The following is a 12,348-nucleotide window of genomic DNA, read 5'->3' as shown; positions in this document are numbered from 1 at the left end:
AAGTTCAACTTTCACCCGACAACAACTTGGCCTCGCTCAAGTGCACTCTCTGTAGACCACGCCCACTTGTGTTATTCACATGACAACGCGGAAGTGAAAATAGCCGATATACAAGCCACAACCCATCGCTTCCGCGACGGGTTGTGGGCTTGTATATCGGCTATTTTCCAACTCGCCCGACACCGTCGCACGGTCACCAGGCCACGCCCATTATTATTATTTTTCGGCAACGCGGAAGCGTTTTCCACCCAGCGCCGGTCACGTGACTTTGTCCTCGCGCAAGGGAAAGCAAAGCTGCAGCAGTCAGTCAGTGAAATAAATAAATAGAAGAGACTGTCTATTAGCATGATGGTTAGCAGCCTCACATGCTAACAGGACCTCCACAGCCACTTATTTCAATATCTTTATCTTAATATCTTGTACCTACACCGGTCCGGTAGGGAGGGGTATAGGGGGATGTTATTCCTTCTTGTCAAGACTTAGCACTTAGCACAGGTTGACCATAAAGCTTATTTAAAGCCAGACAGAGAGAGAGGGTTGCTTGGTGGTGGACGAGGGTTGTGGTTGTTGTTATTGCCACCCCGGCCGGCTAACCAACAACACTTAGCCTGCTGCTGCTATATTATAGCAGCGCTGCCTGCTGCCTTTTTTTTTAAACCGAATCAATGCCATGATGACTATGCAAGGGGAAGCCATCACCACCACCTTGTCGGCGTCTTCTTTGCGCATTAATAATGCCGACGAGTCGGATGCTGTCCTGGTCCCCCCCCAGAGCAGGACCCCGACCCCGGGGAGGAAAGCCTGGCAGTACAGGTAGGTTGGATGTGGTTGATTATGATGTTCGGTACAATCAACAAGGGGACTAAATTCATGTCGCTCCTATGCCACCAAATTGTGGAACGCCCTACCAACAGTCGTGAAGATATGATGTGAATCCATTGACTCCTTCAAAACTGCTCTCAAAGGGCACCTGCACGGCTGCAATTCGAAACTGCATGGCCCCGTTTTTTGGCTATATAGAAGTGTATATTTTACGTCTCTAAATGTTCTGATGAATTGAACATGGTGGACCCTATTGTAAACAAGTTTAATGCTTTATGGTGTCTTCCACAGATTATTTGTATTGATTGATTGATTGAAATATTTATTAACAGTTTGCAGAATTACAGTACATTTCAAGTACAAACTCAATACAAAGACTGTTAACTGTGAGTGGATGACCCAATTAAGCATTACACTTGTTTACAAGAGGGTCCGCCTTGTTCAATTCATCAAAACATTTAGAGACGTACAAATAGACACTTCTATATATCGGTAGTCAAAGAACAGAACAGGAATTCATAAAGGAGGTAAAAAGGGAAAAGAAACGTATACAGTGAGGGGAAAAAGGGTGGGCGGTGGGGGGGATTCAGATTTTACGGGGGCCAGTTTCGAATTGCAGGCGTCCGTAGGTGCCCTTTGAGAGCGGTTTTGAAGGAGTCAAGGGATTCACATGTCAATGACTGTTGGTAGGGTGTTCCGCATTTTGGTGGCATAGGAGCGAAAATAATTTAGTCCCTTGTTTGTGCCGAATCTGGGTTGTACATGGTTCGTTGCACTCCCTCTGGTGTTGTGCGTGTGGACTTCGTTAACATTAAGGAATTATCTAGACAGGTACATGGGTATCTTGGTGGTGTATCGAATCTTGTGGACCAGACCCATTGCAAGATGCTGTACTCTGTCGTCGACCCTAAGCCATTCCAGCCTGTTAAAGTGGGCAGGGGTGAGGTGTGTTCGGGGGGTGAGGCCAAGTAGGAGCCTGACCAGTTTGTTTTGGGAAGTCTGGAGCCTAGTTTTAAGGACCTTTGAGGTGCTGTGGTACCAAGAGGTGCATGCATAGTCAAAGAAACCTTGTACTAGGGCTCCTGTTAACGTCTTCAAGGTGTTTTTGTTGACCAGTGAGGAGATCCTGTAAACTGTAAAGGAATCTTGAGTTGTACTTGAAATGTACTGTAATTCCGCAAACTGTTAATAAATACTTCAATCAATCAGGTTTGCTGTCTGAAATGGCCTAAGATTTAGACTCGTACACTGTAGATGTATTTTTCTGATTCTGACATTTTCATGTCAGAATCGATAAATACATCTATGAAGAGTCTAAATATTAGGTTGTCTGAAAGTGAGACTGAATGAATGAATGGAGGTGTTGTTGTGAAGTAACCCCCCCCCCACCAATACACACACAGCCTTATGCAGAGAATTGTTTAATACAAGGTACTGTTTTCATTTTCGATCTCAACAGTGCAGCCAGGCTCATACGTTGAAATCATTAACATGTTTGTTTACTTATTACCGTATATTAAGAGCCTGGTGTAATGTAAAAATATATTTAGTTCTTAAATCTTAATTGATTTTTGATGGATTGAAAATGGAGGACCGACCAGACTTGACGTAAACAAGTCTTTAATAGTGCTTTTTCTGGTTTTATCCTCGTCGTTGTACCTTCCTTGGTCTGTACCCATTCTGCATTCTGTTCAATCAATCAATCAATCCTGTCGTGGACCTGTAGGACCTGTTGGTTTTCTATTAGGGGAGGGGCCCCATTTGATGCAATTTCCAGACCCAATATTGAGAGCCAGTGTTCTACATCACCAGGTTAACTTCACCCAGCAGTAGAGAAAGGCTCCATGAGCATATAATTCAGTGGTTTTCAACCAGTGGTCCTTGAGGGGGTTCCAGGTGGTCCCCAGCTAAATGATGGAGAGTTGGTAATCAAATGGACCCTTACTGATCTTTAACTCTTGAGTGTAAAAAATGAAACAAAATCTTACGCTATATAGTTAGTAGTTAAATAATTGTTAAACATCTGCATTACTGTACAAGAAGTCTACACAATTAGAGAATGTAGAATATTTGGGCTGCCAAATAGACCAGTCACCCACGTACAAGAAGAAGAACCAGGTAGCTCCCCCTTCACGCAACCCTATCAGGGTTTTGAATGACGCTTCCAGAACACAATGGGGTTGTGGCCGTTGCTCGCTGCCTGCTTTCTACTAACGCATTGAGTAATACACAGGCTTACAGGCAGCACAGAACATGCAGGCAGAGCACGCCACTCGATGGTTATATATATTATAATACATTAGGCTACATAAACGCTGCTGCTGCCTACCACAAGGCATTTTATTTACATCATGGTTTTACCTTCACCATCGCTGATGAGCGGCGCTTTGTAGGCGAGGAGGCAGGCTTGTTCGTTGTAGGAACTCTATTATATCATATATGGCTCTGCATCAATGTAATAAACATATACGTTGTAAGCCATGATGTCATAAGTTTGCTGATTCACCGTTTTGCCTGTTTTACATGGAGAAGGGAGAAAACGGCGTTCTCAAAGATTTCCACTCTGCAAGGTGTTTTCACTTTGCTGCGTTTTCACCTCCTGAAAACACCGTTCTCGTCTAAAGGGACACCAGCAAACGATACTTTATTTTATTTTGTTTTCTATGAACACCGTTCTCGTGTAAAGACCACCTAAATGTCATCAACATAATTTCCAGTGAGCGCTGGACTACAACTGTGTAGAGTGACATAGTACCTCTGTCTCATTCGTACACATGTACATAGGTTTGTCCGTTTAGGGTTGTCCGTTTGAAAGTATATTAATTTGGTGAAATGCTACACTTGCATATCTGGTAGAAAAGGAAAAAAAGCTCTACTCCGATTGGCAAGATAATTACTTTAGTCACATTTTTGAGGGACGCTAGCCCCTCCTATATACAGCTTTTGTTCCCACACGTCTCAATATTTGCCATTGACAATGAAAGGAGAAATTAGGTAGTTCAGATGTCCGCCAAATCTGATTTGTGGCAACACAAACATTAAATGCCATTGAATGACAATGAAGGGAAATTTTACATCATATGTAGACGAGCAAACCAATCACATAAATTCAGTTGCACACACTGGTGTCGCTGATTTTTTTTTTTCTGTCTTTACTCTAGTGACCACATGGAGAATATTGACGGCTACTTAATGAAATACACCAACCTTGTCACAGGGTGGCAGTATAGGTGAGTAACAACAACCACACCTGTGTACTAGGTACTGTAGATATCAGCTAGTATACCAGTAACTTAGATGGCATTTTATGTAGACTAGACAATGACATAGCACTCTATAGTGTATACACATAGTTTCATTATATTCCACTGTTAAGTTCTTAGCTTACGTCTGATTCATGATTCATATTGTTTTGTATTTGATGTATTGTTCTTGCTTACAAATTGATCTGGATTAAGAGCGTCTGCTAAATGCCACCAGTACCACTGATGACTGGAAATATGCAGGTTCCTATTCCCAACATTACACCAGCTGAACTAATCAGGGTTTTTGAATCCATCCTGAGAAGTTAAGGATTGCATTGTTGTGAAGCAGTGAAATTTGCATGTCAACGACCTGTCTTAAGTATATATCCTGTTTATACATACAGTCAAAATATATTCTGCAATAGTGCATATTAAGCAATGTCGTGACTCGTCTCAGCAGAGACGAGGCTCTTGCTGCTAGTATGTGTTTTTCAGTCTCCCCTTCCACTCTCGGACCTCCTGCACAGGTTCTTTGTCCTGAACAATGAGGCGGGTCTGTTGGAGTACTTTGTGAACGAGCAGTCGCGCCCCCAGAAGCCCCGCGGGACGCTGCCCTTGGCAGGGGCCGTCATCTCCCCCAGTGACGAGGACTCTCATACCTTCACGGTCAACGCCATCAGCGGGGAGCAGTACAAGCTAAGGGGTTGGTTGCTGTTCTTCAAATTCACACACTACACAGTCACACACCTGAAAATAACCCTTCCTCATGTCTAATTTTAGGGATGCTCCGATCAGGGTTTTTGGGTCCGATCACCGATTGATTTTTATTATGATCGGCCGATACCGATTGTGCAAGGGAACATTAGAATATTTCCAATTATTATTATAATTATTATATGTCAAAACCCACGTCAAAACTGTTCCTGTCTGTGTGGGGAGGAAGGGGAGAATGTTTAGGCCTGTCACAAAGTGACAATGATATTATATGGTTTCTCTAGATAGGGTAAATTCATTGCCGATCACAGATTGGGTAAATTACTGATCGAGTCATTTGGAGTAAATATCGGCCGATCACCGTTTGATCGGAGCATCTCTATCTAATTTCTTCACCCATGGTTTCAGTTGCTTACCTTAGGTCTTGTATGGCAAAAATAACAAATACACTGAACTTATGCAGTGCTGATTTACACACGTTCTTAAGTTACTTATAGTTTTGGCTTGCTGGCGTTGCGGTCTGTAACGTGATGCGAAGGACTGCTGTGCAGATATTGTTAACAGTTGCATCAGTTTGGACAATGTTGTTTGTGTTCGGCTGATCAGATTTCGTTTTGCCACTGCCAGTAGTAAATCAGTATGAGAAATCTCCATTTCAGGGTTCTTGAAAATATCTTCTTAAGATAGACAAATGGCAACATAGCATACACAACCCTAAGTTGTCTTTGCCTACTGGCAGAGACAGGGGGAATTTGTATATTCTTATTAGTTACTTTTTCCTGGTTAACATTGCATCAAACATGAAACCTGATCTATACTTTTCTATCGCACACCGAAAATAGCATATCACAAGCTCATGTGAGTACTGGGGCACCCTTGACCATTGACAGCAGTTTCTTGACTTGCTTAAGTCTGGCACATCGAGATGATCCGTTTGTGTCGATCCGTTTTAGAAATGACGGTGGTCTGTTGTTTCTCCAGTGACTTTGCTGGTCATTTGGAGAGTGCCATTGCATACACACACACACACACACACACACACACACACACGGTCCGTAAATGAAGCTGGTGGTGTTATTGTTGCTGGTCAGCTCTTTTTCTTAACCTCGAGCGCCCTGGCATCATCGTCCATCAGGACATATTGATCTTGATGTTTTCCATTATCTCCAGCCAGGGAAGGAGATAGTGCACATAATCAATGCTGAGCAGGATCCGCTTGGCAGAACTTTAATGAGATTTTGTTGGGCTTGTGTGTGTGTGTGTGTGTGTGTGTGTGTGTGTGTGTGTGTGTGTGTGTGTGTGTGTGTGTGTGTGCGTGTGTGTGTGTGTGCGTGTGTGTGTGTTTGTGTGCGCGCGCGCGTTAGCTACCGATGCCAAGGAGAGGCAGCACTGGGTGAGCAGACTACAGATCTGCACACAGCACCACACAGAGGCCATGGGCAAGGTAAGACCACATGCTCCATTCTAGTCTAGATGTTCATATCGGTACATATTTACTTGCACAAGCAGAGCACGCAAACGCTGCGATCGGCTGGGTATGTACAGTATGTATGTCGGTGTCCTCTCTCAGCCAATAAGGGGCCACCATTCTTGGTGACGTAACTAAGGTACGCTTCGAGGTTGGTATAAGGTCAATAACGGGTCTATAGGATTTTGAATGGCAGTTGTATTAGACATTAGTTAGTAGCACTCAAAGTAGAGAGGATTTAGACCAGCAGTTGTACCAGGCAATAGACATTACCAGACACTGTACTTCAAAGTAGCTACTCTGTAGGGACTCAGAGCAGCAGTCGTACCCAGACAGCAGAGAGATCTAGGACTCGAGAGCTCTAGTCGTACCCAGACAGACAGCAGAGAGCTCTAGGACTCTGAACAGCAGTCGTACCCAGACAGACAGCAGAGAGCTCTAGGACTCAGAGCAGCAATCGTACCCAGACAGACAGAAGAGAGCTCTAGGACTCAGAGCAGCAGTCGTACCCAGACAGACAGCAGAGAGCTCTAGGACTCAGAGCAGCAGTCGTACCCAGACAGACATCAGAGAGCGGCGATGCCAGTGGTGAGCGCACCTCATGGCGCATTCTGCTTACGCACAAGTAGGCCTTACATGGCCTACTTGTGTGCAAGGCGCAAGTTAGCAGCTCGACAGAGTGCATTTCTAGTTCATGGATGCAAGGATCACGTATGCAAAACTCTCTCTCTCTCTCGCTGTATCACTTCCTCTCTGTCTCTTTCTGTCACATCTTCTCTCTCTAACCATAATTATAGTCACATGGTGAAATGGATGGCTTCTGATTCAGTAGCTGTCTTGTGGTGGTTTTTTATACAAGTGTCACACCATAACAGAATGGAGAAGGTGTTGTTTGGCAACGCGTGAATCTATTTTAGACATGGTAACGCCCTGCCTGCCTCTGATTGGCCTACCGACACTGCCCGTCTTGACTGTCCTCCGAGACACGAGGTTACTCTGTGGTGGGACTTGATGCGTACAAGAGAATGACAGCTTGGCAGCTAGAAGAGGCAAACTAATATCGTTTGCTTTGATTGAATAATTGATTGAACACGTATGTTTTACTATGATTTGCTTTGGGTGTGTTCTAAATAAAGTGTTAGTGTTGGTTATCGTGTATTAATCTAATTATTGTAAACTAATACTATTATACTTACTTGCTTACTGAATCCTCTTGGTGCTGGATAGCACATAAGGTCTTGTCTGCTGTCTGTCTACTGCCCAGTGCTGCACTTGGCCCCAGGTCCAATACTATTATACTAAAAACTAAGGATAAAGATGAAGGGAAAAGAGACCTTTTTACAGTACAATAATGTTTCAAGTTTACACATGCAAATTAATTACACAATAATCAACACAAACACTATTTAGAACACACTCAAATCAAATCATATAATGGTACATGTGGTCATATAATGGTTCAATCAATTATTCCATCAAAGCAAACGGCATAAACAATATTAGTTTGCCTCTTCTGCAAAAATGAAAGTTACAAGTTACAGTTTTCTTGTATCATACCATACTTCCCACCACGGAGTAACCTCGCATCACGGGCTATACACGCTTCCTTCCACACAGGAAGCGGAGGCTGCTGCTGACCTGAGTCAGCAATTCGTGTCAACTTGATCATTGAAATGTTGATGTTAATGAAAGCCTCTGCCTTTCCCAATGGAAAGTTATTACTATTGTTAGAAATAGCTCCGTTTGTAACAAAGAGTAAGCCCACACAAACGAGGAACGTTTAAATTTGTTTTATTAACTCTTAGAGCTGACCAGACTGACCAGTACAACCACAGTCTTATACTGTTGGCTACTAAGCAGCTCCACTGGAGCAGTTGGGGGTTCAGTGCCTTGCTCAAGGGCACTTCAGCGGTTCTTTGACTAGTGTGATTTTTAGAAGCAACTGAAGGACAGATGGAGGAATGTACAGCACTGAAAACAACTAAACATGCACGATTGCACGTACAATATGAAATATGAACATTATCCATATTATCCAGCAATATGAAAACACCTTGACAAATATCAAAACACAATTACTACTTATCACTCATTATGAAATATGAATAGCATTAACCACATGAACCCAGCTATGCTTATTCTGTAGGGAATAAGCCAAAAATAGCCGGTCTACAAGCTCACAACGTGCTGCGATGTGTTGTGAGATTGTAGATAGACTATTTTTCACTGTCCAATGGAGTGGACCCAGGCTGCTTCTGTTCCATTGGCTAGTTCCTATCACTGTCCAATGGAGTTGACCCAGGCTGCTTCTGTTCCATTGGCTAGTGCCTATCACTGCCGGGTGATAGGCACCAATGCTGTACCCGGTGCTTCATTTTCATGCCAGTGAGCTGCTTCAATGGCAACCATTTTTTCCCCTTATAATGGGAGTGGACGGGACTCGACACCAATGTCTGTTTGGACCCAGAGAGTGTGAGACTGGCCCTGCAGCCTCTTATAGCAGTGGTTTTCAACCCTTTTCATATCAAGGCCCATTATTTATTCATTTGAGCCACGGACCACTGTTTGATGACGTTTTTCCACTGTCTTGTTGTCACAAGCTATTTTGTTATGATGAGATTACAATATTTATTTGATTCCTTTGTGATACAATACATGTTTAAATGCAATTGCAGACACTTGTGGCAGTTGTGGGTAGTAGATCTGCAATCAAAGATTTAAATTGATCGTATGTTATGAGAACGGATCTTTCATTTAAGCTGCAGGTCATTCCAAATGTTTGGGGGCAATAAAACAAAAGGCTGTTTTCCACAGCTCTGTGCTGACTTTGGGGACCATTAGTCCCTGGAGCACTGAGCACAACGGGTAAAGCCCCATCAATGGAGCACTGAGCACAACGGGTAAAGCCCCATCAATGGAGCACTGAGCACAACGGGTAAAGCCCCATCAATTGCCTTTAAAAATATATGGGTACCAGTGTTTATTTTTCCTGTCAGTGTCGGGTCAAGGAAGGCTAACCCACTCTGTCATAGGATGCAGTGATGAGCCCCAGGGCAGGACTGAGACAAAGATTTGGTCCGGACATTTTCGCAGAATTTGGCCAAGACTGGTCCACCACAGCCAGCGCGCAGATACTCTACAGACTTCTCGGGTCGAGGCCCATACAAATACTTGAAATACAAGCCCTAACACCACCACATTTACAGTACAACATAAATGATACACAGCCAACAGACAACTCATTTAACATTTGGCCCAGACCGGCCCACCAGAGGGTTGGCCCGGGCATATGCCTGGAACGTCCTGTGGCCAATCCACCCCTGACGAGCCCTATAAGGTTCACCAGATACAAATCGCAGAGCAGACCTTCTGTCTGAGCAGCTTTTCCCATAGATGACATCTCCATAGTCCAGCACAGAAAGAAAGACTGCTTCAATAGCCCTTTTCCAACATGCAGTCATCATATGTGCGTATTATTGGAAATGCACTGCAGATACAGGATGCAAATGCAGGGATTCCCAAGATGTCCCTGAAACACAGTAGGTTCTCGCACAATGGATAACAATTGAAATGGACCAATTAACACAGGATTTTACTCTGTCTAATTAACACTTATACCGCCATTGCCCAAGTCCTTTGTCAATTGAAGCCTAATTTTGATACTAACGCTTACCGCCATTGCCGAAGACCTTTTGTCAATTGCGCTTTTATAGTGCATTCGATCGTCCGAGCCATAATGCTACTTACGTTAGCCGGTTAGCTAGCAATGTTGTTAGGACAGCACTGGACCGTTCATCTTAGATCGTCGTCGCCATAATAATCCATTCTATCCGTTTCTTTCAATCGCCTGTATCTCCTATTCCTTGTCCCAGATGGAATTTTGGTCAAAACAGCGTTTCTTCATCGGGTTTTTGTTTGAGATACGGTGACATGGCACTCATTTTTTATTTTGTATAGTGTAGTGCTTTTATACACTATGCAAACAAAATCTGGCTCAGATATGAGCTGGGTTGGGACGAGTTAAATTCTATTAATCCTTGATAACTAAATAGTTTTTTCTCTACTCTGTGCAGTGCAATCCCCCAACCAAGTCGCGCAGCTACTCCATGACATCCCAGGGCAGCGGCAGCTCGCCCATGTCCCAGCGTCGGCCAAGCCAGCACACGGCTTCCTTCTTCAACTTGTCACAGATCCACAAAGGGTCGTCGTTGTACTCCAGCAAGAGATCCCTGCTTCCAGACCACCTGCAGGAAGCTAAAGAGGTACAGTACTTTGTCCCAAAAATGTCTTCTACATCCTGACAGTTTTCTGAAAAAGCTATGTTTTAAGCTCGTAACGCGCCACTCGGTGGCGCTCTATGAGCTTGTAGATCTGCTAGTTTTCAATAGCTAAAGCATAACATAATGCAAACACCAAAAGGGGTTCCCGCCCAAAATGGATTAAAGCATTATGTTATACTTTAGCTATTGAAAACTAGCAGATCTACACGCTCATAGTACGGCACAGAGTGCTGCGCCATGAGCTTGTAAATCTGCTATTTTTTAAATGTCGTGAATTGTGGCGCAAATCTTTGAATATATATATTTATATATATATATATATTCTTTCAGAGCAAACGTTTTTTTTTTTTTTTTTTTTCCACTTAATTTTTATTGAAGGAAGAACAGACAGACAAAAACTCAAATAACAAGACAATACGGGAAAGAAAAGGAAAAAAGACAAAAAGTAAAAGAAAAAAGGCTGCATTTTTCATATTACAATAAACATTCCAGAGCAAACGTTTTTAAGTCAATTCTTTGCTTCTGTTGGGGTTCCTACTAGAACAACATATTTTCAGATGGGGGTCGGTGGCCAAATACATCTAATTCTGGGGCTCCTTGACATGAAATGATGAAATAGTTTGAGCACCACTGACTAAAACTGTAAGGATTTACAAGACTTTTTGTAGAATCTAGCCTAAATGGGTTATACAGAGTGCCTGCACGTTTACGTCCGATGAATACCACGTTATACTTTAATCGCCATAACCACTTTGAGCATGTACAGGCAAACCTGTACTTGAGGTCACGTGATGATCACACGCTGCAGCTCGTAGCTCGAACCGAGTAAACGCGGTCACTGATTAGTTGATTAGACGCTAATCAGCTGTCAGTCAAAGTGCTTTTTCCCTGTGAATGTAACTCAGCAATGTTTGTACACAGGAAACCTGTCTATTGACATGAAATAGGTTTAGGTTAAACACCAATGGTGCTAATCGAGGTTGAGCCTTTCCAGTGACTCGACGTCTAGCACTCTGACTCTGTTTGACCTGAATGGAACCAAACCTTAACCAAACCTTATCATTGGTAAGGCCTGTTTTTACCCTACTAAGTTCTACACAGGGACATTTGAAGGCCAAGGACTTTTGATACATTTACAAAATAAGCCCTCTAGCAAACAATGGCATTTATGTCTGTGTTTTGTTCAACAAGGTATAATCTCCACAAATCAACTCACTGGTTTAGAGTGAACCATACAGTTAATATAAGTTTAGAAACGCCCATTGCTTACAAGTTGATGATGGCGGCCATGTTGTCACTTTGCATTGAAAAAGCAGGGTGACAACAGGGTGGCATTTCATTAACTTAATGGTCTGCAGTATTTGTGTGTTACAGACCAAAGCAAGGAGCTGTTCTAGAATCATGAAAATAACCTTATTTTCTGCATACGTGACAAACCCTATGGAAAAAAAAGCTTTGGAAATCTACTGGGGGAACTTGTTGCTAACTGCAAACCCTTAACCGTAGCACACTTTTAACACGGTTGCATGATTTCCGGGGCCCCAACTATGGAAATGTTGCTGATCTGGCATGTCATTTCACGCTATCATGCATACATTCCATACAACTGATGACGGGAAAACGGCACATTTGCTGTACACGTTAGCCTTTTAGAAATACACAGAAGACATGTGGTATTTTTCCCCAATGCTATATACTGTAGATCTATAGATGATTTCCTCACATCAGTATAATGGGATGTAGGTTCAAAATTGGCAAAGTTTCCCTTTAGTCATCACCGTCCTAAATCCATGTCAGAAAAATAAAGCGCCTTTTTTGT

The 12,348-nt window shown here is 43.0% G+C and overlaps 1 protein-coding gene across 2 annotated transcripts in view; it reads left to right on the top strand.

Annotated features, from left to right (window-relative positions):
• Positions 1–12,348, top strand: part of LOC308311476 (oxysterol-binding protein-related protein 11-like) — a 34,271-nt gene that overhangs the window by 424 nt on the left and 21,499 nt on the right. The window contains exons 1-5 of one of the 2 annotated variants that reach the window (XM_080758161.1): positions 313–813; positions 3,984–4,052; positions 4,595–4,770; positions 6,146–6,225; positions 10,323–10,511. In XM_080758161.1, coding sequence (XP_080614287.1) covers positions 671–813; positions 3,984–4,052; positions 4,595–4,770; positions 6,146–6,225; positions 10,323–10,511 — 657 coding nt within the window. In that variant the 5' untranslated portion in view covers positions 313–670. Of the gene's footprint in view, positions 1–312; positions 814–3,983; positions 4,053–4,594; positions 4,771–6,145; positions 6,226–10,322; positions 10,512–12,348 lie in introns of those variants that run through there. The other variant, XM_080758162.1, reaches the window with a different exon arrangement.

This window comes from Protomyctophum bolini (genome assembly GCF_963924005.1).
Source record: "Protomyctophum bolini genome assembly, chromosome: 24".
Taxonomy (NCBI): domain Eukaryota; kingdom Metazoa; phylum Chordata; class Actinopteri; order Myctophiformes; family Myctophidae; genus Protomyctophum; species Protomyctophum bolini.
The sequence above is the reverse complement of the archived record's forward strand: the minus strand, read 5'-3'. Positions and strand labels throughout refer to the sequence as shown.